Below are 27,437 nucleotides of genomic sequence, written 5' to 3' on the forward strand. Positions count from 1 at the left end.
CTGGCTCGGCGGCGCTCCGGGCCTAAGGGGAAGAAAACCGCCGCGGAGGGCGCTGGGGGCCGGCGGCCGCGGTGCAAGAGGCGGCAACCGGACGGCGACGCGGAGTTGGCGCGCCCGGGGTCCGGCTTCAGCCTCTGAGGGGAGATGAATACGGCCGACAAGGCCCGGGTGGGGCCCGCGGCCGACCGGCCTGCGCCGCCGAGGAAGAAGAGGGCGAGGCGGGCGGGAAGGGGCCGGTGGCGGACCCGGCCCCCGGGCCCAGCGCCGCGTTCCGCCTCCTGGTGACTCGGCGGGAGCCGGCCGTGAGGCTGCAGTATGCGGTGAGCGGCCTGGAGCCGCTGGCGTGGTCCGAGGACCACCGCGTGTCGGTGTCCACCGCCCGTAGCATCGCTGTGCTGGAGCTCATCTGCGACGTGCACAACCCGGGCCAGGACCTGGTTATCCACCGCACCTCCGTGCCCGCGCCTCTCAACAGCTGCCTCCTCAAAGTAAGTCATCCCCGGGCCCCAGCCCTGGGATCTCCTCCTACTCCCCTCCCGCGGCCGCGTCACCGGTCCCTGGGGAATCCCGACCCACGCCTAGTCCCGGGATTCCCCTCCTTGCACCCAGCGCTTGGGGATAAGCCGCTAGGGTCATCGTAGCTTAAAACAACAAACAACAAATCTAGCCTTTTGTGCTCCGTTTCCCGGATCTCACACTTCCTCCTGACACAAATACACGTGTATTTCGGGAGCTCCCTCTCGGAGCCAGCTTCTTCCCTCACCCCTGCGTCGGGCCGGCTGCTAGTGTAGATTTTCTTTCCTTGGTCTTTTCTGAGGCTCCACCCCCTGTTGACCCAACCCCAGACCTGCCTCGACCGTCGCTCCTATTGTCTGGGGCTTGCTCCCCGAGGACCTCGGCTGGCTTTGTTTACTGTGATGTGCCCTCTCCCTGCGCCTCTTTGGCTTTGGAGGAGAAAAATTGGCTTGCTCCATCGTCTTACCTGTTTCAGTGACTTTATTATGAAATGGTCCTTGTTTCTCATCTTGGGCAGATGGATAAATAAATATGGATGTAGGGGTTAGTACTCCAGTTTTTCTTCAATAATTGAAATTTTTTCGGATGTGGCATGAAAAAATAAGGCCTCTGGAAATTCTTAAACTTCAGTGCAGTTTTAAACTTCAAGCCCAAGATCTCCGTGTAGATTTAGTGCTTTTGGCTTCATATTAACAAAGTTTGCCTTCAGAACTTCAGGGCTCCTGAAGTTTTATTGTTTTATCATCACCATTTTCAATTTTTTTTTTTTTTTTTTTTTTTTTTTTTTGTCTTTTTAGGACCGCATCCTGGGCATATGGAGGTTCCCAGGCTAGGGGTCGAATCAGAGCTGTAGCCACTGACTTACACCACAGCCTCCTCAGATCTTTGCTGCATCTTCAACCTACACCACAACTCACAGCAATGCTGGATCCTTAACCCACTGATCGAGGCCAGGGATCGAACCCCCAACCTCATGGTTCCTAGTCGGATTCATTTCTGCTATGCCACGACGGGAACTCCCAAATTATTTTTTTTAAGTCTTCAGTCGTATTGTTTGTTCATTTTAATAGTTTAAAAGTATTAAAACTTTCTCCATTTTCTTTATGAATCTGTAGGCATTTATACAATTACCAAAGTGTATATCTTTCAGGACATTTTTGAATACCACTTTGGATAAGCTAGGCACCAGTCTAGGCTCTGGAAGTAAAGCATTGTGAAAAACAAAGACCCTGGCCTCGTGGAGCTTACATTCTTTTGGCAAGTCATGACCAAATAACGGTGTCACACTAGATAGTGATAAGCCGTGTCAAGATGTCTCTGTATACAGAGAACATATTTATGTGAGTGAAGTTGGGTTTTTTTTTTAACTTACTCTGCACAGCTGTTTAACAAGTGAATCATTAACTGTGGGTAGGGTTCGGGGAACCTGCACCACTTGTCAGCATTCCTGATTTAAGTTTGAAACGGACAGTTGATGTTGAATTAGATCATTGGTAAACCAGTATGGTTAAGCACTCATGTCATTGGTCAACTTGTATGATTGTGCACCCGTTGGTTCAAGTATAAACAAATCAGGGGGATAGATGGTGGTAATGCTATGGAATTTAGAAACACCTAAGGAGGGAAGCAGAACAGAGGGATCTGAAAAGGTGTATCCTCTGCTGAAAAGGAGTTTACTGTTGCTAAGGATGCTCATATGCACAGTCAACTAGAAGAAATTTTAAGTGTGTCGCACTCATCAAGGAAGGTTATTTGGTGGTAAATCTGCAGCAGACCTTGGGGGTCCGGGGGGGAGTAAGGTTTGGGTTGTAGGAGGAAGGGAGGAAAGCGTCCCGCAGGTAGTGGGAAGGAGGTGCCCATCTCACACACTGCGTCCAAGCCACGAAGGTAACCTGCTGGTGTTTGAGTAAGTAATGACAGCTCATCAGTGGGTGCAGGTAGCTTTCCTGGCGAGTCAGAGAAAGTAAGGTGGGGCCAGTGTGGGGACATGCAGGTCAGTCTGAGGAGGCTGGCTTCAAGCTACGAAGCCTTGAGTGCTATGATAGTATCTTAAACGTGGATGACCTGGTAAAGCTCATGAATGTGAATCTGGCTGGAGTAGAGGCAGGAAGATGATGGTGAAGAGTCAGGATAAACTAGGGATTAAGAGATTGAGCTTTGGCACAGGATAGCAAGATGGGCCTCTCCATAAAGGGAGGATAATAAACTTATTTAGAATTTTTGGGAGTTCCCCTTGTGGCACAGTGGTTAACGAATCCGACTAGGAACCATGAGGTTGAAGGTTCGATCCCTGGCCTCGCTCAGTGGGCTAAGGATCCGGTGTTGCCATGAGCTGTGGTGTGGGTCGCAGATGCGGCTCGGATCCCACGTTGCTGTGGCTGCGGTGTAGGCCGGTGGCTATAGCTCCGATTAGACCCCTAGCCTGGGAACCTCCATATGCCCAGGGTGTGGCCCTAGAAAAGACACACACACACACACAAAGAATTTTTGGCAGATTATAAGTATATGTATAGGTGGATTTTTTCCATGTAATACATGTGTGCGTATCCACATGTAACCCCTTAGCACGGTTCCTGGCACACTGCAAATGCTCCAGGTGGGAAACGCAGGCCTGCAGGTGTGAAGGAAGGAGACTGGATCAGTGCTGTGACTGTGGATGTGAAGATACCTCTAGGACTGTGTTGTGGTAACAGTTTGACTCCATCATTTGTTCCACGACTGGCAAATGAGTCATAGGCAATCTGTATATCCTTCTGATAACTGGTAGCTTTCCTGAAATTAACTAGTGGCACCTTCCCTTTCTGTACTGTTCTTTGGTAAGCACATCACAGAAACTCTCAGTCAATTAGCAGTCTTACTAGACTAGCCCGGCCTGGTGAATGAATGCTGAGTGGCCCCTGCTGTTCTACAAGAGGCCTCTGCGGGGTGAAACTGAAGTCATGGTAGGAATGTAGAGAAGCCTGTGTCCATGCCTTGCTGGCACTGCGCATTGACAGTCCCTGCGGATTTCAAGTCCACTTTATGCTGTCCCGCTTGCCTTGACCCCACCACAAAGAATGGACCTTCTGCAGCCTAGACCGCAGGTTTAGTGGGTAGCACTGCTAGAGGCCTAGATGCTAAACCCTTTGAAGCCTTTGCTCTATGACTGTTGTTTAGATGGTGAATTTTTTCAGGAAAATATGCGGTTAAATAATAGGGCAAATATCATCTGCTGTTTGCATGTTGTCCTGGGCACTGAGGTTACGTGATGTCAAGGTGAATGATCCAGATCTGAAAAGCAATCAAACACAGATTTTAAAAATAAGTTGTGGAGGAGTTCCCGTCGTGGCGCAGTGGTTAACGAATCCGACTAGGAACCATGAGGTTGCGGGTTTGGTCCCTGCCCTTGCTCAGTGGGCTAAGGACCCGGCGTTGCCGTGAGCTGTGGTGTAGGTCGCAGACGCGACTCGGATCCCGCGTTGCTGTGGCTCTGGCATAGGCCGGTGGCTACAGCTCCAATTCAGCCCCTAGCCTGGGAACCTCCATATGCCGCGGGAGCGGCCCAAGAAATAGCAACAACAACAACAACAACAAAAAATAAGTTGTGGAGCTCTCTTGTGGTCCAGCAGGTTCAGGCTCCAGCGTTGTCACTGCAGCAGCTTGGGTTGCTGCTGTGGTGTGGGTTCAGTCCCTGGCCCAGGAACTGCCACCTGTGGGTGTGGCCAAAAACATTTATTTTTTAAAAATAGGTTGCAATTTCTCTTCCCATTGGACTGCTGATTTAGTGAATCCTCTAGTTGTATAAAGTTCCAGCTTCTAATAATATGTGCGTAACTCATTTTATTGCACAGTTGTTAGGAACGTTAGTTATACTAACTCCGTCTACTCTGTTAAGTTAAATAACTACTGCCTGTCTTTGGAGTGATATTCCTACCCTCAGGAAGCTTCCTGTCTAATGGCTTCAAATGAGTTTTTGTTTGTTAGGTGCTTACAAAGTACCTAACTGTTAGCTATATAGCCAACTGGAATCAGGATAATATATTTGGCTGGGGGCTGGCCCCTGGGAGCTCCTAGAGCATCTGAGCACTTCTGATTTGTTAACTAGTTTTGCGACCTGGAGATGTGGGGGCGAGTGCAGTGGGCTCATTCAAACCACCTATAGTACATTAGAAATGAGTGCACAAACCCTGAGGATTTTCTCCGGGTTTTCTCTCCACACTGCTCTCCATCCTATCAGGGATTCTTCCTGCAATGAGTAGGACCGAACTGGAGTTTCCTTTATTTCATCCTCTGCTGCTCTTTGGAGCTACACATTCTGTAAGTTTGCTTTCAGTTCTACAGTAGATTTTATTGTAGTAAATTATCCTAGTCTAAGGATTATTGCTTGGTTTGCGGTATTATGGATGTGGTGAATAATTTTCTATCGACCCTTCTTCATTCGGTGAACAACTTAATACCTCCCCACCCCGCATTTTACATACGTTTAATTAGGCCTCATTAAGACTTCTGTAATCCTCAGAGAGTATTAATAGCGGTCATCATAGCTAACATTTATTGTTTATTAATATATGCTTTATATGCATTGACTTAACCTTCTTCTAACTCTGAGACGTGTGTTATTATCTTCTCTATAGTTGAGGAAGTTAAAGCCGGAAGGTGTAAACGGTGTGCTCAGGAGCACAGAGCTAGTGTGTGATAGGGCCCGGATTTGAACCCCAGGCAGTCTGGCATCATAGCATAGATTTTCACTCAGACTTCATCTCCTCATTCAAAGCTCTCTTTGATTAGCATTGTTTTATTAACAGATGAGCCAGTGAAACCTCTATTCAAAAGATGACACCCCAAAAAAGATTCTCCTGTCAAAAAAATGAGGGTTTGGATGATCTGGTTGAATAGGTCTCTACACTACCTTCCTGGCTGTAGCTCTTGAAGGGAGAATAACGCACTATAATACATAGCGTTTTCATGGACGTGTTTGGTTACAGAACTCTTTTTCAAGAGGCAGTTTAAGAGGGTGATGTTCTGTTTCATACACTTCAGGGAAAGTTGGTTTCTAAGTTGTTTGTTGGACTTTATATCTTATAACGTATTTTATATGCTCATTTATTACGGGATCCAGCAGTTGACAACTTGTCGCCCTCTGACACATGCCCGGCTGTGCGGGCTTTACTGAGGAATGTGGTGGTTCTGAATTCATCTTCCATATTCTCTCTGTATCCTGGAGTCTAATTCCTCTGGGCTTCGTGACTTAGGTTCATTTAAGGTGACTTTTATTATATCCATGTATGTCTTAGACTTGAATTTTTTTTTAATCATGTTTATTCTGCCCTTTCCAGTTTGAAGAACAGCCTCTAAGGAGACTGGCATTAAAAAGAAATGGAAAGATTCTGCTTTCTCTTTTATCCATTTCTTTAAAGACAGTGGGTCCACTCCTTTCTTCTCCCCAATTCTAACATAACAGAAACCATGTTTTTTTTTTTTTTTTTTTTTTTTTTTTTTTTTTTTGTCTTTTTGCCACTTCTTGTGCCGCTCCCGCGGCATATGGAGGTTCCCAGGCTAGGGGTCGAATTGGAGCTGTAGCTGCCAGCCTACGCCAGAGCCACAGCAACGCGGGATCCCAGCTGCATCTGCAACCTACACCACAGCTCATGGCAACGCCGGATCGTTAACCCACTGAGCAAGGGCAGGATCGAACCCCCAACCTCATGGTTCCTAGTCGGATTTGTTAACCACTGCGCCACGATGGGAACTCCAGAAAGCATGTTTTAAATGACCTCTTTTCTTTTTTGGCTTTAGCTTTCCAGAGTCATTTTTATATATGACTCTGGACCACTTTCTTTTGGTCATTTATCTCTTCCTCTTTTTTTTTTTTTTTTTTTTTTTTTTTTTTTTTGCCATGCCTGTGGCATGTGTATATTCCCAGGCCAGGGATCAAATCTGCAGCACAGCAGCAACCCAAACCACTGCTGTGACAATGCTGGATTCTTAACCCATGGTGCCCCAAGAGACCTCCTCTTCCTGCATCTATAACGTCCCTTTAAAATCTTCTTAAAGAGCTCACCATTGTATAGCAAGACACTAAATAAATAGTGCTGCTCTCGCTCATGTACGTTATGAACTTGGAGGAAAGAGAGACGAATGAAAGCTAGCATGCTTTCAGAAGCCCTCATAGAGTTCGACCTGGTAGGATGGATGAGATTCAGAGAGAAGGAAAGAGCATTCTCACAAGGCAGCCAGAGAAGGAAGGGTGGGAATGTTCGGGGATCAGCAAAGCGTCTCCTGGGAGTAGCCATTATTCTATAGAAACAGTGGACAGAAGTGTTGGCGTGGGCTCTCGGCATAATTTGCAAGTGAAACTTCAGATAGAAAACTTACAGCTGGCATTTCTATTGCAAGGATATTGTTAAAATTGCAGAGTTTAATTGTATCAAAGGCGTATATAGATACATATTCTTCCATGACGTTTGAGCTCCTTTATCATTTTGTGACCAGTGCAGCAGAGTGCTCTGTTGGCTCTTTAAAATCAGATACCTGTCATTGCTCCTGCTTGGGTCAGTTGTTAGAAGAATGTGGGAATCAGGCTACAAGTAATGACAGCACTTATTCTGCCCTTTATACTTGCCGTTTGCTGAGTAAATGCTCACTTCATCTTAGACATGATCTTGCTCTTTTAAATGCATGTCATACCAAAATTACCAGACTTGATAGAAAATTGCTGTACCTATTATGGCGAATCATTAATTCTCCCTAAGCCATGTAAGTATGTTCCTCCTGGCGTGGAGTATTTACCTGATGGTTTTTATACCTCTTCTTTTCAGGTTGGCTCAAAAACAGAAGTTGCTGAGTGCAAGGAGAAATTTGCCACCTCTAAGGACCCCACAATCAGTCAGACGTTCATGCTGGATAGGGTGTTCAACCCTGAGGGGAAGGCTCTGCCCCCGCTGAGAGGGTTCAAGTACACCAGCTGGTCCCCCATGGGTTGTGACGCGAACGGCAGGTGCCTCTTGGCAGCACTGACCATGGACAACCGCCTGACCGTCCAGGCCAACCTCAACAGACTGCAGTGGGTCCAGCTGGCCGACCTGACGGAGATTTACGGGGAACGCCTTTACGAGACCAGTTACAGGTTCTCTAAAAGTGAGGCCCCGCAGGGGAGCCTCGGCGATTTTGCTGAGTTTCAGAGGAGGCACAGCATGCAGACCCCCGTCAGGATGGAGTGGTCGGGCATCTGCACCACGCAGCAGGTCAAGCACAACAACGAGTGCCGCGACGTGGGCAGCGTGCTCCTGGCAGTCCTCTTCGAAAACGGCAACATCGCCGTGTGGCAGTTCCAGCTCCCGTTTGTAGGAAAGGAGTCTATCTCTTCGTGCAACACGATTGAGTCAGGAATCACCTCTCCTAGCGTTTTGTTTTGGTGGGAGTACGAGCACAGCAACCGGAAAATGAGCGGCCTTATTGTGGGGAGTGCTTTCGGACCTGTAAAAATTCTTCCCGTCAACCTCAAAGCCGTCAAGGGCTACTTCACCTTGAGGCAGCCCGTCGTCTTGTGGAAGGAAATGGACCAGCTGCCGGTTCACAGCATCAAGTGCGTGCCGCTCTATCACCCCTACCAGAAGTGTAGCTGTAGCCTCGTGGTGGCCGCGAGAGGATCCTACGTGTTTTGGTGTCTTCTTCTCATCTCCAAAGCGGGTCTGAATGTTCACAATTCCCACGTCACAGGCCTCCACTCGCTGCCCATCGTCTCCATGACGGCGGACAAGCAGAACGGGACGGTCTACACCTGCTCCAGTGACGGGAAGGTGCGGCAGCTGATTCCCATCTTCACGGACGTGGCCTTGAAGTTCGAACACCAGCTGATTAAGCTGGCGGACGTATTCGGCTCCGTGAGGACACACGGGATCGCAGTGAGCCCCTGCGGCGCGTACCTGGCCGTCATTACAACGGAGGGCATGGTCAACGGCCTCCACCCCGTGAACAAAAACTACCAGGTTCAGTTCGTGACCCTCAAAACCTTTGAGGAGGCAGCGGCTCAGCTTCTGGAATCTTCAGTTCAGAATCTCTTTAAGCAGGTTGATTTAATAGACCTGGTGCGCTGGAAGATTTTAAAAGATAAACACATCCCGCAGTTTTTACAAGAGGCTTTGGAAAAAAAGATGGAAAGCAGCGGGGCCACCTATTATTGGCGTTTCAAACTCTTCCTCCTGAGGATTTTGTATCAGTCGATGCAGAAAACTCCAGAAGCCTTATGGAAACCCACCCACGAGGACTCGAAAATCTTACTCGTTGACTCACCTGGGATGGGCAACGCCGAGGACGAACAGCAAGACGAAGGCACGTCCTCCAAACCGGTGAACAAGCCAGGCCTCCAGGAGCGGAGCAAAGAAGGAGACGCAGAGGACGCGGCGGCGGCGGCGGCGGAGTCGCCCACTCAGGCCGGGGACACCGGAGGCCGCGAGCCCATGGAGGAGAAGCTCCTCGAGATCCAAGGGAAGATCGAAGCTGTGGAAATGCACCTGACCCGGGAGCACATGAAGCGCGTCCTGGGCGAAGTCTACCTGCACACCTGGATCACAGAAAACACTAGCATCCCCACCAGGGGACTCTGCAACTTCTTAATGTCGGATGAAGAGTACGACGACCGGACAGCCCGGGTAGGTGTTTGTCAGCGGAAACACTGAGACTAAAAAGGCTGCTCGCTTCGGGGGAACAGTGCCCTCGGTGCAACTCTTAAAGCTCCACTGTTGCTTTGACACTTGGGGGGCAGGTGCTTGGCATGAGTTGCAAGAGAATAAATTGGAAACGTGGGTGAGGGCGGAGGACATGGTCGCAGCGCACGGAGCGTGTTTCAGCTCTTAGCCGCACCGTGGCCTTGGGTGACGGGCAGGGTTTGTGGATGAGCTCCACTCTGGGGGCAGCGGTGTGCGGTGTGGGTGTGATAGGGCAGCCCCCAGGGGAGCGGGGCACGCCCTCCCTGCCTGTTGGCAGAGGTTTAGGGCGTGAGAGGACGGTGGCAGGATTGTTTCCATTTGGTGGGACTTGAGGAGGCCTTCTGATTTAATCTGGAGGGGCACAGAAAGTAAATAAATTGTTATATGTATATATATATATATTTTTTTTTTTTTTTACAAAACTGGATATAATCTTTATTTTGATGTTAGAACAGTTTTTTTGGGGGGTAGGAGGGTTTGGTCTTTTGTCTTTCGAGGTTGGCAGCCTCGGCATATGGAGGTTCCCAGGTGAGGGGTTGGTGAATCGGAGCTGCAGCTGCAGGCCTACACCACAGCCACAGCAACACGGGATCCGAGCCGTGTCTGCAACCTACACCACAGCTCACGGCAACGCTGGATCCCTAACCCACTGAGCAAAGCCAGGGGTCGAACCCATATCCTCATGAATGCTAGTTGGCTTCATTAACCACTGAGCCACAACGGGAACTCCTGTTAGAATAGTCTTGACATTGTCATCCAAAACGTATTTCGCAGGACTCGAGTTTCCTGACAGAATAGTGGGTTCCAGGCTTGGGGGGAAAAATGCACACTCTCTACTCCGCTTAGAGGTTCCCAGTGTACAGTGTCCTTCTAAGGGTTATGAGAATTTAGCAAAGAACCGTCTAGCTTCGTGGAGCTCAGTGTTATCTAGACTTATTAATCAGGAATCCTGAGCTAACAGCTTCTAAAATCCTGAAGAACTGTATTTCAGGGAACATACTGTATACTGAAACATTCAAAACCCCAGGGGCCTATGGTCCTTTTCACTCTGAAGGTTGCCGCTTACTCTCCCTGCCTGAAGTCTTACCTAAAATATTAATTGAAGGTAATACATTCAGTATCTTCATGCCTAATGTTAGACCACTCACAGATCACTTGTTGCATTTTCTTGTTGGAAAGGGGGTGTGTGTGTACATGTACACCCCTAAAATTATTTCGTAAGGATGTTTGCAGTAATCTCAAGAGTAGCTAAGATGCACTCTTCATGTAACTGACTCTCATCTTTGAAAGTCAGCTTTTTAAAATTGTTTCATTGTGGTCCAAATTGCGTAGAAGAGTTTTCTGGTTATCACTGTTTCATCGGACCTAACAGGGACGTTATAAGCATGAAATATTAACAAAAACACTTTGGGAAATTTGTAATGGCAGTTGGTCGGTCCTGGTTTAGAGTAATTGTCCAGCTGCTTCATGAGCCTGGAGAGCCACATTCAGCACAGTAACTTGGTTCCAACAGCGTCCCTTTAAAGGAGGGAACGTTGTACCTCCGCCCTTCCGTACAGCAAGTCAGTTCTGATAGGAAACAGTGCCTTTCATGTTTAAAAATTCCACTGTGTGCGTAAAATGAATCTTTTCAAACCTAGTAGTTGGCTGTCTTTGCTGTAAGGGACCATAAATTGGAATTCTGAAGGCAAAAAAGGCCAAACGCTAATGGGCTTTAAACTTGTAAATCCTATGCAGAGTAGGTCGGACACCCTTCTGAGCTATTAAGGTACCCTTCAGAACCCCGGTGAATTAATCCCAGTGAATGGCAGACTGATGAAGTTCTTCCACAAGAGCTCAGGTATAAGTGGATTAAAATTTTGAATGACCTTGTCTGCCAGTAAGACAAGGTGGTTCTTTTTTTTTTTTTTTTTTTTTTTTTTTTTTTGCTTTTTGGGCTGCACTTGCAATATATGGAGGTTCCCAGGCTAGGGGTCTAATCGGAGCTGTAGCCACCGGCCTACGCCAGAGCCACAGCAACGCGGGATCCGAGCTGTGTCTGCAACCTACACCATAGCTCACGGCAACGCCGGATCGTTAACCCACTGAGCAAGGGCAGGGACCGAACCTGCAACCTCATGGTTCCTAGTCGGATTTATTAACCACTGCGCCACGACGGGAACTCCCTTTTTTTTCTTTTTTCTTTTTCTTTTTTTGCTTTTTGGGCTGCACTTGCAATATATGGAGGTTCCCAGGCCAGGGGTCAAATCAGAGCTGTAGCCACTGGCCTACCCCACAGCCGCAGCAATGCCAGACCTGAGCCGCATCCTCAACCTACACCACAGCTCACGGCAACACCGGATCCTTAACCCACTGAGCAAGGCCAGGGATTGAACCTGCATCCTCATGGATGCAACTCAGATTTGTTAACCGCTGAGCCATGACGGGAACTCCAAGACAAGGTGCTTCCTAAGCATTGGTGTTTGCCATGCCTCCCAGTAATGTAGCTGGTGAAAGATTTATCTGACAAAGTAATGAAGTAGATCCGTGTTTTTCAGACTTTAGTTTTAAAGTGCTGCAATCCTAATAAACAAAACAGAAAAAAAGCAAAGCTGCAGTGGGGCCAAGGCCTAGAGCCTGCCCTGCCCACCTCTCCCTCTCCCACGGTGGGTCCTGTGTGCCTCTGCCCTGGGGTTGGTGGGTCTCAGATTGCAGGTGAGATTGGTCATGGCACTTTGGGGCATCAGAAGGGAGAGTATTATTTTTTTAATCCTGGTTATATTTTCACTTTGTAATCCTTTATTAAAAAAGAATAGGCATTTGTATACCTCTGCAAATTTAGTAGGTCACGTGATATTTCGCCTATGTGATTATGCTTTTCTTTCTTAAAGTCAGAACATTATAAGGATAACTAAATACTTTTTGCTCTAACAAAAGTCCTTGTTTCTGAAGCAATTAAGGCAGCTAAGATTGGGGTTTTCTTTAGCAGGCCAAGTTTTGTTTAGCAGGTGTAGTTCACTGTCTTGTCTCATGGTGCCTGAATGAATGTGTTGCGTGCATTTTACGCAGCCCGTGGACACAAGTTGGAGGCCCAGCTTTGCTACTTTCCGCACAGCGGGATGGGCCTGTGTGGCGCTGCACAGTCCTGTCCTGCGCTCACCGTGGAATGCTGCCGCTTTGTCTTACTAGGTGCTCATCGGACACATCTCCAAGAAGATGAACAAGCAGACGTTCCCTGAGCACTGCAGCTTGTGTAAAGAGATCCTGCCCTTCACAGATCGCAAGCAGGCCGTCTGCTCCAATGGCCACATTTGGCTCCGGTAAGCTGATTCTGCTCATTTTTCAGCTTTGTGCAGCGCAAAATATATGTTGCCCATGCCATTAGGTTGGAAAAAAAGCTACCATAAAATCTGGTGTGGGCTTTCTTCCATCAGTTTGATTAAAGCAGGACACCCTTGAAAGATATTATGGGTTTTTTTTTTTTTATTTTTTTACTATTATTTCTCTCTTTATTTTGGTAATATTATTTTGCTTTGAGATAGCGTTAAATTTTTTAAAATCTTTATTAGAAAGCAATACCTGTTAAAGTTAATAGGATAGAAAATGCTTCTGTACTCTGCTTTAACTGTAGCAAAAGGTGGAGGTCCTCTTCCTTCTCCCCCGCAGTCTCACTCCGAGAGAACCTTGGTGCGTCCTCATCTTCCGGCCCCACGGGCTGCGTTTGACACAGTCCATCCCTCCCTCCTCCAATGCTTGTTTATCAGCTGGCTTCCTGGACACAGTGTCTCCTTAATGTCCATCTTCGGGAGTTCCCCTTGTGGCTCAGCAGTGAACGAACCTGACTAGCATCCATGAGGACACCAGTTTGATCCCAGGCCTCACTCAAGGGGTTAAGGATCCTGTGTTGCCGTGAGCTGTGGTGTCGAAAGACCTGGCTCGGATCTAGCATTGCTGTGGCTGTGACGTAGGCCAGAGGCTGCAGCTCCGATTCAGCCCCTACCCTGGGCTCCTCCATATGCCACAAATGTGGCCCTAGAAAGACCAAAAAAAGGAAAAAGAAGAGACCTGTTTTTCTCATGTCAACACTCTCCCTGGGCTGTCGCTTATCTTCTGTGCACGGGTGACTTAAACCTGTCACTCCACTCTAATCTCTCCCTCAGCCCAGACCTCACACCTAAGCACCAGCTCCGCACCTGCTCTGTTCGACATTTCCGACTGGATGATCAAATGTGATGAGCCTTTCAAACTGGAACCCAGCCTCTTCTTGGGTGTCCACGTGTCCACTCCCTTGCCCCAGACCCCATCGTCTCTTGCCCAGAGGAGGGTAGTTGTCATCTAACCCAGCTTCTGTGTCTTTCCTTGCCCCTCCAGTCTGTTCTAAGTAGAGCCAAGATGGGGATCCCGTTAGGACGTCTCAGCTCACATCACCGCGCTGCTCAGAACTCTCTCACGGCTGCCCTTTGCTGGTGGGAAGAGCTGAAGTCCTTTCAGGGATCCCGACGCCACCCCCTCTCATCTCCTCTCCGTCTCTCGGGCTTGCTGAGCTCCCTTGGGGTGCCCTGGCCGTCCTCCGCCTGGGATGCTCCCTTCCTGGCCATGCTGCCTAAAGCCGAGACGTCTAATGACGTCCCTCTCCCCCTCTGGGGGTCTTCATCCCTCTTCTTGCTTTACTTTCCTCCTTGGCGACTGTCACCACTTAGTGGTGACTTTTTACTGTTTGTCTCCTTCCTCTGGAATAGAAAGCTCTGTGCAGTTCATGGCTATTTCTAGAACAGTGCTGCATCATGGTAGAAGGTGAATTTTTAATTTCTTTTCAACAGAAGCAGGATTGTGCTACAGGAAACTGCTGTAGCCACACAACTGCCGTAGCCACTTGCTGGTTCTCTTATCAAGGCGCCGTGGAGGTTTTCTGCATCAGTGCAAATGCTCCACTCTTAACAGCTACAGCGTTTGCTGCTGTACTCTTATCGATGGGTGTTTGGACGTTTTTCCCATCTCTATTGTGTTCCTGTACTCTTTCTTTTTTTTGCTTTTAGGGCCGCACCCTTGCGGTTCCCAGGCTAGGGGTCCAATCGGAGCTGTAGCCGCCGGCCTACACCACAGCCGCAGCAGCGCCAGATCGGAGCTGCGTCTGTGACCTGCACCACAGCTCATGGCAACACTGGATCCTTAACCCACTGAGCGAGGCCAGGGATCGAACCTGCGTCCTCACAGATGCTAGTCAGATTCATTTTCCGCTGAGCCACAACAGAAACTCCCAAGTACTTGTTCTAATTTGACTGTTCAGACTTATTTTTAAGGGAAGAGTAGGAAAGAAGCCTGTGACCGTGGTAGGCTTATAACGACAACCACCGCCACCACTGGCACCAGACAGCTCGGCCAGGGTGTCGGCACTGCCCTGAGCAGTGTACACATCCGAGTTACTGTATCCTCCCACCAGCCACCCACCGGACCCAGTTTCTGTCTTTAGAGATGCGGAAACTGGGGCCCAGGGAGGTTGAATAATTTGTCCAAAGTCATACAGGTGGTTAGTGGCAGAGCTGAGAACCTGGCCTTCTGGCTCCAGAGTTTACATGTGTAACCACTGTACCTGTTGTCGCTCAGATGGCTTCTTTCACAAGATTTTTGTGATTTTTGCTGGTTGAAGTCAGAGCCAGAACACCTGGGTACAGTTTCTCCCTTGCACAGGCAGGTGTAACCTTGCTCCCTGTACACCCAAGTCTTCTCTCACTGTAAACCTACCTCCCTGGAGTTCCTTCCCCAACCTCCCTTCCTCTCTGTAGTTTTTATTCCTTGGTTGCTCATCATAAACACTTTATCTTTCAGAAACTCTGACGTCTCACTGCATTCCACCTTCCCTTACTTGCCTGGTTCTGGTGGATGCTCAGTGAACAGTCACTGGATGGAATTGAACCTGTGAACTTTTTTTTTTTTTTTTTTGCCATGATCATCACAATCCAATTTCACAGAACCTGTGAACTTTTGTTCACGGCCCCTCTATTTTTCCACCATTAATTTTGTCTTCTGTATCTTTCAGGTTTTCCTCCCTGTGCCGTCAGATTCTTAAAGATAGTGCTTGTGCCTAATCTCAAAAATCACTAATAATAATTTCTAATATAATACATAATGCTTTTTTTTTTTTTTTCTTTTTAGGGCCACACCTGTGGCATATGGAGGTTCCCAGGCTAGGGTCAAATCGGAGCTGTAGCCGCCAGCCTCTGCCCATAGCCACAGCCACACCAGATCTGAGTCGTGTCTGTGGCCTATACCATAGCTCACTGCAACACTAGACCCTTAACCCACTGAGCGAGGCCAGGGTTTGAACCTGTGACCTCAGGGATGCTAGTCGGATTTGTTTCTGCAGAGTCACTATGGGAACTCCATTTTTTTTTTTAATATCAAGAATTCATGGAGTTCCTGTTGTGGCTCGTGAGTTAAGAACTTGACATAGTGTCTGTGAAGACTCGGGTTCAGTCCCTGCCCTCGATCAATGGATATGGGATCCAGCACCGCTACAAGGTGTGGCATAGGTCGCAGCTGCTGCTCAGATCCTGTGTCGCTGTTGCTGTGGCTGGGGCATAGGCCGGCAGCTGCAGCTCCCATTTGACCCCTAGCCTGGGAACTTCCATGTGCAACAGGTGTGGCTGTAAAAAGGAAAAAAAAAAAAAAAATCAAAGTACAATCAGGTATAGACAGATGAAATTCTTTCCTAGTACTGCAAAAATGGCAAAGAAAAAAAAAAAGGAGAAGACGAAGATGAAGAAGTTGCAGTGACTGGGTTAGAAGTTTTGTATTTCTTGGCTTAGTAGCCTGACGCAGACACTTCCCCTTACTGAGTCGGGGGTGGGTGGGTCTGGCCAGCTCTCCTGTGCTAGAATTGTTGCCATGAATTTATGAGGCGTTTTTGTCCTTAGTCAACTTGTGGTTTTAGAATAACTGTCTGTGTGGAGTTACCCTCAACTCTCTGCTGCTCTCCCCCATCGGTGGAACTGATGGTACAATCTGTCTATTTCAGGTGCTTTTTAACCTACCAGTCCTGCCAGAGTTTGATATACAGAAGGTGTTTGCTCCATGACAGCATTGCCCGCCACCCAGCTCCAGAAGGTGAATGCTTTCCTGGCTGTGGGAGGGTGGGCTTGAGATGCCGGCACTATGCCGGCTCCTCTGAGTCCTGGCTCCTTGGTCAGGCTCCACACTGCTCAGGGATGGTGAGCAGGCCTGTCATGCTCTGTCCGTTTTATCATGAAGCTACAGCTAACTAGGAAATGGTCACTGCAGTATGTTAGACCGTCCATACTGCATTTTGCATGTAAGTAGGGCTGCCGTTTGCTGTTCTGTCACTGCGGACAAGTTATCCATTCAGAAAAGTGTCAGAGGAGTTCCCACTGTGGCTCAGCGGTTAAGGAACCCGACTCGTATCCACGAAGACATGGGTTTGATCCCTGTCCTCACTCAGTGGGTTAAGGGTCCAGCGTTGCCGTGAGCTGTGGTGTGTGGGTCACAGACGTGGCTCATATCCCGCGTTGCTCTGTCTCTGGCATAGGCTGGCGGCTACAGCTCCAGTTAGACCCCTAGCCCGGGAACCTTCATATGCCACAGGCGTGGCCCTAAAAAGCCAAAAGACAAGAAAAAGTGTCAGCGCTTGTTTCCATGGCATGTATACGTCATATTTGAATGAAAATTCTGCAAATGATAACGTCCACAGAGATGGTGTTGCTGAAACAGCACGAGGATACATACCTGGGGTTGTTGCTCCAGTAGCCACAGTGGGGTTATTTTTCTGCTTGGTCAGTATTCACTCTTGATAGCACCGTTGACGAAGCCCACGCTTTTTAATTTTTGTTATTAAAATTTGATTTGCAATTTTGTGCCCATCCCTGCTGTACAGCAGAGTGACTCACTTCCATCCTGATTTACTGCGGGATACTGAGTACAGCTCCCTGTGCTGTACGGTGGGGGTTGTGGTCATCCGTCTTGTATGTAATCGTTTGTGTCTGCTAATCACAAACTCCCAGTCCTTGCCTCCCCCACCTCCCTCCCCCTTGGCAACCCCAGGCTGTTCTCTTTATGTGTGTAGTTTGTTTTTGTTTCATAAATATGTTGATTTGTGTCATACTTCATATTCCACATATACATGATATCATATGGTATTTGTCTTTCTCTGGCTGACTTCGCTTAGTACGATCATCTCTAGGTCCATCCATGTCGCTGCAAATGGCATGGTTTCATTCTTTTTTATGGCTGAGTAATATTCCGTTGTGTACATATGCCACATCTTTATTCATCCCTCTAAATGATGGACATTTAGGTTGTTTCCATGCCTTGGCTGTTGTGAATAGTGCTGCATTGAACACAGGGGCTCATGGATCTTTTCAAATTACAGTTTTGCCTGGGTGTGTGCCCAGGAGTAAGATTGCTGGATCATATGGTGGTTCTATTTTTAGTTTTCTAAGGAACCTCCATACTGTTTTCCATAGTGCTTGCCCCAGTTTACAGTCCTGCCAACAGTGTCGGAGGGCTCCCTTTTCTCCACACCCTCTCCAGAATTTATTCTCGCGAAGGCCATCCTGCCTGGCATGAGGTGGTACCTCATTGTAGTTTTGACCTTCATTTCTCTAACAGTCAGCAAACGATGGTCGATTTTCCTGTGCCTGTTGGCTGTCTGTATGTCTGCTTCGGAGAAATGTCTGTTTAGGTCTTCTGCCTATTTTTCAGTTGGGTTTTTTAGTTTTTTGTTATTGAAAAACAATAACAAAGCTGTGTGAGCTGTTGATGTGGTTTGGGAATCAAGCCCTTGTTGGTCGCATCATTTGCGAACGCTTTCTCCCAGTCCGTAGGTTGTCTTTTTGTTTTGTTTATGGTTTCCTTTGCTGTGCCAAAGCTTAGAAGTTTGACTAGGTCCCATTGGTTTATTTTTGCTTTTATTTCTGTTGCCTTTAGAGACTGACCTGAGAAAACGCTGGTACAACATATATCAGAGAATGCTTTGCCTGCGTTCTAGGAGTTTTGTGGTGTCCTTTCCTATGGTTAAGCATGTGAGCCATTTTGAGTTTGTTTTTGTGTGCGGGTGTGTTCTTACATCATCGTTTTACATGTAGCTGTCCAGTTTTCCCAGGGACACTTTTTGTGTTTCAATGGCCTTACTGGAGGTGTATGGAAGTTTCCAGGCCAGGGGTTGAATCTGAGCTGCCTCTGAAGCAAGACCAGACCCCTTAACCCACTGCACTAGGCCGGGGACTGAACCCACGCTTCCACGGCGATTGAGCTGCTACTCGGATTCTGAACCCACTGTGCCGTGGCCGGGACTTTTTTTTTTTTTTTTTTTTTTGCCCAGTGCCACTTAGTGAAGAGACTGTCTTTTCCCCATTGTATATTCTCACCTCTTTTGTTGAAGATGAACTGTCCTTAGATGTGAGGGTTTCTTTCTGACGCCCACGTTTCTGACATAACTAGCTGGAATTAAGATCACAGATGTGAGCGCGGAAATGGTGACGTAAATAGTCCCAAGTCACAGGAGGTCAGCTCATGACATCACACTGACCAAAGGAGCCAGCCGGACGCTTTGCATACGGTTATGTGGCTTTGGGGGTCGTATGCGGTCTCCGTAAAACACAATGTTCTATATAAAACTTTTTTTTTTATGGCCACACCCGCGGCATATGGAAGGTCTCGGGCTAGGGGTCGAATCAGAGCTGCAGCTACTGGCCTACACCACAGCCACAGCCATGCCCGACCCTTAACCCATGGAGCGAGGCCAGGGATCAAACCCGCGTCCTCCCAGACACTATGTTGAGTCTTCCCGCGGAGCCACAATGGGAACTCCTAAAACTACAGGCTTAATTCATTTTTGCTCTAAGCTGGCTGAAGCCTCCAATTCGGAGAAGTTGGTGTGTTGCAGCCTGTGTTCTAACTCTTTACCATGGAAAATGCAGTCGTAAAAGTAGAGCAGAGAATGTAGGAAACGCTTGTGAACCTGTCATCCAGGCTGAGAAGCTGCCAGCTCGTGACTGTTGATGTTTCATCTGTGGTCCTTCCCTCTTCCCTCCTCTTATTGGATTATCTTGCAACAAATTTGGGGGAAATTTTAAATACTCACTGCAACTGAGAATTGGTGTACTGCTTAAGACAGGAAATCCTGAAAAGATGGAAGCAAATTTTAAAAAAACAACCCACACCTGCCCATTGACTTAGCGCTGAGCCACCGACAGCTCTGGAGGAGAGTGGGAGTCTGCGCTCTGAGGGCTCTAGTCCATCCTTTCATAGGACAGGCGGGGCGGACGCAGCGTGGCCGTGTTCCTCCTTCTGCAGGCAGTGGTTTTAGAAGTTACCCTGCCTGTCCTGGCAGAGGAGCATTTAACGTGAACCACGTGTGAAGGACGCTCTCAGAGCAAAGCAGAGTCCTTTCTTTACCTGGGATGAGTTGACTTGAGGACACACCCGTTCCCCTCGCTTTCCTACCGCATCACACCCGAAGCTTTGGGGACCACAGGTTTGGCCCGGCCCCGTTGAGCGGGTCGCAGTGAGGTGCTGTGTCTGGGGGCCCAGAGCGGGACCGGGGAGCCCATGTCCTGCCGCCACCGCCGCGGTCCGTCCAGGGCTCATCCCGTGTGACGGCCTTTTCTGAAGTCAGCGCTCACTACCAGCTTGTCTTATGTTTGCAGATCCTGACTGGATTAAGAGGTTACTGCAAAGCCCCTGCCCCTTCTGCGATTCTCCTGTCTTCTGACACCAGCGACGGGAGGATGGAAGGGCGTGCGCTGTGGCCTGAGAGCCGGGCCGCGCTGGAGTACGCCCGGCCTCGGCGCGGAGAGCACGCTTCATGCCTGCAAGCGGGCCCGGGGACGCCCTGTCCCGGGACTAAGGGGCGTCTTTAAAGTGACCGAGTGCAGAGGTTCCAGGCCATCCTGAGATGCGCGTCAGCCCTGCTCCTCCCCCAGGGAGGAGCCTCTCTCCTCAAGCCTCTGGAGCGAAGCCCCGTCGCCCTCAGGACAGAGCGCCCGCCCGCCGGGGAGGAGGCCTGAGGGCCTGGCGGGCTCGGGCTTTCATCCTGGCCCGGGTCCGGGGCTGCGCGTGGCTCCGGGGCTCCAGTGACCTGGCGCGCGGTGTGCAGTGTCCCAGCGGACGGTAAATGCCTGAAGTGGCACGCGGGCCTGACTCTTCTCAGCGAAGAGCTGCGGGTCTGCATCCCGCCAGTCACTGTTCATGCGTATTGGAAACATTTTCTTAAAACTATATATTTTTCAGAAGTTGAAGCCAAGACTAAAGTTGGTTTTAGTGTTTCCAAAACCAGCTGACTCTTGTAAGTTAATAATTGCTATTTTTAATGACCTCTCCCACGGCATCAGGTGTCCTGCCCCACTCCTGTGTGTGTGTACACGCCAGGTACCCCCTCACCTGCGTCACATTGCTCTTCAGCCTCACGGTGACGACCAGGTGGCCTCTTTGTACAAAGAGGAAAAAGAATGCCTTCTCCTTTTAGTATTACATTAAAACACTTAGTATTTTAACGTTGGCATTTCCAGACATCTCATTCTATTCCCGAGTCTGTCTAGAGACCTCCAGAAGTGTGGACGCTTGTGCTCCGTTGTTACGGGTGCACCTCAGTTGTTGGAAGCCTGGGAGTTCTTCTCTGCAAAGGTGCTTGATGGTTATGACAGGTATTTTTCCCTGGGCTGCTAAGAGGAGGTATGAGGCATTAATTGCTGTTAACGCCTAAAGTTCAAAGTAGACATTCTAGAACCACAGAGTTCTTGGATTTTTACAACAGGTGTCCTAGAGCTCGGTGCTAATTAGGGCTGTAATGCACACACCTTGAAATGGTGCATGTTTTGGAGGCTGGATAGGAAATACAAATGTGAACTTCTGACCCGTATTACGTGCTGTCTGTTTTGCCTTTACTTTACCACTTACTCCTGCTTTTATTTTTGTCTCCTCAGTAAAAGACATTTCTGTCCTCACGTAAGCAACACTTGCTCTGTGGAGAGCCTGTCGGGGGACGCACGCCTGGGGTGTCCCCACCCCTCTCTGTTGGTGTCGCTGGGAGATAGGGGCACCCCCACACAGCCTGCTTTGAAATGTCTTTTGTTTCCCATTCACGTCTTTGTTTTTGTCTCCTATGTTTAATTCTGCATTTCTGTTGCCGTGTATTTTGCTGGCGTCTTCTGCTTGGACCCTTCTCATTTCGGTGGTGCTTTCAAGAGGCTCCAGCATGTTAAACTGATTGTCACGAAAGAGAACTGGGCAGCATTAAAATCATGAAGAACACAACTCAGAAAGTTGTGTAGTCGTGGTGGTTTGTGCCTAGAGCTGTTTCACTTTACAGTGAATGTGACAGTAAAAGCGGAGACCCTGTCAAGGAATTACCGCAGCTTCCTAATCATAGCATGTTTAGTTTCACTGATGTTTTTGTTCCTAATCAGAGAGAATAATTGATTTTTTTTTTCTTATGAGGGAATTTTGTGCTGCTGCCATTTAAAACTTAAGTTTTTATTTAAAGCAATTATGCCCTTGACGGGAAAATCTGGCTCTGAGAAGTTAACTGAAACAAGTCTCCCAGATCCTGGGTGTGTCTGTAGGAATAAACACGGCAACTGTTTTACTGAAGGTGGCTTCTGTGTGCAGGGCACTGGGCCCAGGGGCGGTCCTTAGGCCTGTGAAATCCAGCCAACACCTGCCCCGGCCCAGATCCTGCATGCCGAGCTGGGACCCCCCCACCCCCCGGCCCCCAGCATCTTCTTTGGAGGTTAATCCATGGACCTGTGAGAACAAGAGAGCGTTTGAAGTTCGTGGCAGCGTCACAAGCACAGTGCACTTCCAAGTGTCACTGGGGGTCAGCACCCCTGGTGACAGAGTGCTGACTAGAGAGACCCTGGGGTGTGGGAGTGACTCCGGGAACCCGCAGACTCATCGTCTCCCCTGGTCTACGCCTGCCGTACCCTCCATACTCTCCTAAACTTTGCCCGGTCTCTTGGGTGGATGCCAGGCTGACTTCAGCTGTCACTGCTGCACGGGTGTGGACCAGATGGCAGAGTGACGGAGCTGAGGTGCGACACTGCTGCTCTCGGGGGTCTGATGTCCACACTGGTATCATGTTTCCTCCGTCCGGGGCTAATGTGTTCCTGTTCCTCTAGGTAAGAAGTGGATAGCTCGTTACACGTGGTATTCACTCTGAAATCCTCATTTGTCCGCCGCCCAGACTCCAAGCCATCTCTGCCTACTCTTGTAAAGGCCGAAACGACCGATAATTTTTCAGCATCAGAAGTTAGTAGAACCCCTGGCGAATCTCATGGTTGAGTGGGACATTCTGCTTCTCCCGCTAAGAAATTTTTGAGGATGTTAACATTGGAGTGTGTGTGTCAGATCTGTTAGCAGGCTTCACCAGTTAACTCGGCTAAAGGGGCGTGAAAGGGTAAGACTTCAAGGTTAAAACATATGCTCTCGCCGCTGTGATGGCGTCAGATAAGATGCAGAGGATCAGGGGCCCTGTCAGTCTTGTTGAGAGGATGGGCACCTGCTCCCTGGTAGCACTGACACCGCGTCGGGCTTTGCCGAACGGCCGGGGCTCCCGGGAAGCAAGCGGGAATCAGCATCACTGTCTGATTCCCCAGGTCCCGCACCCTCTCTGCTCCTGCCGGGAGAGCGAGGTCCCCTCTGTTCCCCACTTTGGTTCCCTCAGCTTTAGGACACCTTCTAAGCCAGCAGATCCCATGTTTGAAAGGAAAGTAGGTTTGTGATAAAATGTCTAAGTCACATGGCAGGCCTGCCTTCCTACAAGGAACCATTAAACAGTGGCTTTTCTTTCTAAAGGTGACGGCTTTAGCTCCTACCAGCCTGGTAACTGTCTGGTCGTCTTCGCCTCCCCTGTGGAGTGTCGGCATCCCTGTCTGATTGCAGACCGCAGCGCCCGGCCCCACCGCCCCGCTCCCCCCGGCCGCTTACGCCTGACCGGCCAAACTTCCCGTCACAGTCGCAGTCTCCGCAGGCCTGAGTTTTTTAAGGGAAGGATCAGTCCTGTCCTTTTCCTTTGCAGAGACTGAGCCGCACAGACAGCACATAGCCAGACCCGCGCATCTCTCTGCAGGCGGCCCCGCAGACCATGGAGTCTGCAGGCGTCCGGCCCGAGGGGGACACAGCTGTGCCCTCTGGCGGGGGGGGGGGGGGGGGGAGTCTAGCAGTTGTCTCAGCTGCGCAGCTGCTCCCCCAAGGCTGCCGGCTTGTAGACGCGCCTCTCCCGGGTCCAGCTGAAGTGTCTGCACTCGCTGTTAGTGGAAGTATCAGTGGGCAGCTTCAAGCAGAATTTTAGGCCATGTCTCAAGTCTCAGTTATTAAGCTTTGACCTGCTCTCTCTTGACACTAAGAGAGGTTTCTGGAGCTGAGCTCTTCATGACATCGGCTGTTCAAACTGATTTTAGAGCGTGGGCGATTTGACCGTCCTTGGGCTGAGTTAAGTCACATCTGCAGAATTGCCTCTAATGATCTCTCTCGCCACGGCATCGTGAGCCTGATGACCAGCAGGGCTTGCAGAAGCTGCGGGCTTGTTTCCATGGCACAGGTCACCTCAGTATCACGACGTCCTGGCTGGTCCGAGTCTAGTGAACAGGGTGCAGCCTCCCACCTGCTGTACGGTTTCAGACGGCTGTCTCTGACAACGTGCCGTGGCGAGCAATAAATGTACCTGTTTCAAGACCTGAATCCTTTCGGAATAAATATTTCTCCCCCAGCCTCTTAATCTGATCAGGTGACCAGCTTCTCTTGCCTTGCATTTTCTCTAGGTTGTAGCTGTTCGGGGGGGGGAGACGTCACACACAGGCTGAAGTCCTAGTCAGGGAGCTGGTTTAGTGACATGTTTCGTGATCTCCCAGCAGGATGTTCACTCACTGGTTCTGGGCTTGCGAGGAGCTGAGAGGGAAGGAAGGGACTCCCATTCTGGTGCGCAGGGCGGAGGCGCAGGCTCTCCAACCGGAACACTGTAAGTGGACTGGGTAGAATTGCATTTCAGGGCTCTAAATCGTGCAGCTGTTTCTAAGGGAGACACTGCTTTACCTTGCTAACCGTGTCTCTCTTTAGTTTCATTAAAAGAGCCTGGGAAACGGTCACCTGGGTGCTATAAGAGGCCGCGGCTTAGAAGTATTTCATGCTTTATGAATTTGACCTTTGGCTAACAGACTGGTGAGGTTTAGAATGCTTTGTCTTGGGTACTGAGGCAAAAAAAAAAAGTAAATGCAAAAATGAATTATGTCTTTTTCAAGACTTCGACTCAGATGTGTGCTTCAGTGTGTGAGAGGAAGTGACGCTGGACCTTGTGTATACAGAAAAAAGGCTGTATAGGAAGACAGGTCTGTGTTGGGTAGGGTGACATCTGCTTGACGCCTGCCCAGCGCCTGTGCCTGCCTCTGTGCCGGGCTTCAGAGTAGGTGTTTACATAAAACATTTGTTTGAAATAAAAAGGACAGGCACCTAAAAACTGAAGGTTCTAGAGAGGAGATGGTTTTTTAATTCTTATTATCTGATTAGGCGGTGTGTTTTAGACTTTTAGTGTGTACCTTGTTTAAAACTTTAACAATAATAGCACATTTCGCGTGGAATCCCCCATCCGGAAGAACTGGCTGCCCCTCTGCATTGCACCCGTGTAGGTAGCGTTTCGTCACTAGATTGTAAGCTCCTCAAGGGCAGGAAGTGTCTCTCTGTCTCACCTCGGCGGTTCCTGCAGCATCTGATGTCAAGTGCCTTGCACAGAGTAGGTGCTCGTGACGCAGAGGACGAGTGAGGGACGTCCTGCCACCTCTAAGATGAGCGTGTTCAAAACTGCCGGCACCAAGGGCGGGAAGAGGGCGCAGCTCTTTGCTGGGCGTGACCTGGGCCTCCTGGGTTGAAGCACCTGCTCAGCACAGTTCTCCTCTTCCCTGAAGAGAAACCCGTGTCCCAAGCTTCCTTCTGATACTGGGGCAGTTTGAAGTGGGAAAGGTTAGAGAGGAGATGAAGTGGGAATTTTGGAGAGTGTTTGTCAGATGCAGCCCTCCGGGGCAGTCCTTAAGGAACAGGTAGCAGGTCCTCTTTCTTTACAGGTAGCTGGTTGGCCAGTTTTTCAGTTTATAAGCGATCCCTGCTTTTTCCAGTCTGGATTCCCCTCAATTGCTCTTAGGATTCTCGTACTTAGAGTCTATTGAAGTTGCTGTGATTATCCAGTGCTGTACATAAGGGCCATTTTGTACATGTGAAATAACCTCAATTATGTTGTGTTTTGTATGCAGAGCCAATAGTATTGTTATCTTGGCCACTTTTTTATTCAAAAATAAATAAATAACCGAATTATTTGTATATTGTGTGCAGAGTTTATCGGGGCCACCTGATTTGTAGCAGAGCTTAGAACACTCTCTCATCCTGAGCAGCACCAGCTCAACGAAGCAACGGCCAGGCAGAGGAGGGGGTGAGGAACACGTCGGGGAAACGGCCCTTCGCTCGGACTTGGGAAGCAATTCGGTGTGCTTTTGGTGGCTTGTTCCAGCACAAGTATGAGGAACAGAAGGGGAAATAACAGCCCTTCAGTAGGCTGCCAACCACGTGTCATCAACAACGCCAGTTAAACAGTGTCTGCTCGCGCCCTTAAATGAAGTGCTCACTGCAAGGATTTAGCAGTGATCCATGCAGTCCAGACAAACCCTGCCCTGCTGAGAACAACCAGAAGAGCTAGACAAACACCAAACAGAATTAAGAAAATAAGTAACACCCCAGAACCTATAGCGAAACTGCTGAAAAATCAAAGAGAAAACCATTTGAAGCAAAGAAAAAAATCAAGTTACCTTTAAAAAGCGGTAATAAAGACAACTTCCCAGAGGTCCCACTGTGGCTCAGCGGTAATGAACCCAACTAGTATCCATGAGGATGTAGGCTCGGGGCTGAGTTTGGCCCCTAAGGAGACCAAAAAAAAAAACAAAAAACAACTTCCCAGTGGAAATGGTGAAAGGGAGAAGGTAGTGGAAACGTGCCTTCAGGGGATGGAAAGTAGAACTTCCAACCTAGAATTCTGAGCTTGTCAAAAAAGCCCTTTAAAATGAAAGACATTTGCAGACAAACAAAGATGGAAAATAATGCATCACAACAGAGCAGCACCAAAGGAGATTGCAGAGGGTGGTGTCAGGTAGAACTGAGTTAAAGCACCAAGAAGGGGCAGGGGGAACAGAGCTGTGACTGCATGAAACCTACAGAGGTTCTGAAGTCCAACCCATGCCTGCACGTCAGGGGTGTTCAGTTCTTTAAGTCCTTGCTCACCTAGGGACAGGTAAAACAAATCCGTGTTAGACTTTAATAGGAAGTTTCCTCTAGAGTAAACACTGTAAGAAGAGCAAAAGACTCTATAATTAAGCTAATTAAGGAGGGAAACTAGAACATTTTTAAAACAACTCAAAAGGCAAGAAAAGAGGAAAAATAGGCTGGGAAAATGAGAAGCAAATAAGATACGGGATATACACTGAAATAGAGCAGTAATTACATTAAACGTCAATAAACCATCCAATTAAAGCAAAGATGGTCAAACGGAAGTTAACAAAATATAAAGATACAGAAAGTTTTAAGTGTTGGGAAAGTATACAAACACTAATCAAAATGTAGTTGATGTTCCACTAGATTGGAGGATCAATGTTGTTAAAATGAGTGTACTATCCAAAGCAGTCTACAGACTCAGTGCAAGCCCTATCAAATTACCAATGGCATTCTTCACAGAACTAGAACACCAAAAAACGTTTAATTTGTATGGAAACATAAAAGACCCTGAATAGTCAAAGCAATCTTAAGGGAAAAAAAAAAAAAAATGAGTGGAGCTGGAGGAATCAGGCTCCCTGGCTTCAGGCCATATTACAGAACTATGGTTATCAAAATAGTGTGGCACAAAAGCAAATACAGAGCAATGAAACAGGATAAAAAGCCCAGAAATAAACCCACACACCTATGGTCAATGAATCTACAACAAAAGAGGCAAGAATATACAACAGAGAAGGAGTTCCCATCGTGGCTCAGTAGTTAATGAATCCAACTAGGAACCATGAGGTAGCAGGTTCAATCCCTGGCCTTGTTCAGTGGTTATGGATCCGGCGTTGCTGTGAGCTGTGGTGTAGGTCGAAGATGTGGCTCGGATCCCGTACTGCTGTGGCTGTGGGGTAGGCCTAGCCTGGGAACCTCCATGTGCCACATGTGCAGCCCTAGAAAAGACCAAAAAAAAAAAAAAAAAAAAAAAGTATACAATGGAGAAAAAACAGTCTC

General features: G+C 48.6%; 1 protein-coding gene across 1 annotated transcript; it reads left to right on the plus strand.

Annotated features, from left to right (window-relative positions):
* On the plus strand, positions 19-25,499 carry GTF3C4 (general transcription factor IIIC subunit 4). Its single transcript, XM_001929441.4, is given in 6 exon segments — positions 19-199; positions 202-488; positions 7,314-9,146; positions 12,372-12,502; positions 16,198-16,286; positions 19,844-25,499. Coding segments are annotated over 6 exon segments (2,460 nt in total). The 5' UTR covers positions 19-144; the 3' UTR covers positions 19,909-25,499.

The sequence above is a fragment of the Sus scrofa genome, chromosome 1, assembly GCF_000003025.6.
Source record: "Sus scrofa isolate TJ Tabasco breed Duroc chromosome 1, Sscrofa11.1, whole genome shotgun sequence".
In the NCBI taxonomy this organism is placed as follows: Eukaryota; Metazoa; Chordata; class Mammalia; order Artiodactyla; family Suidae; genus Sus; species Sus scrofa.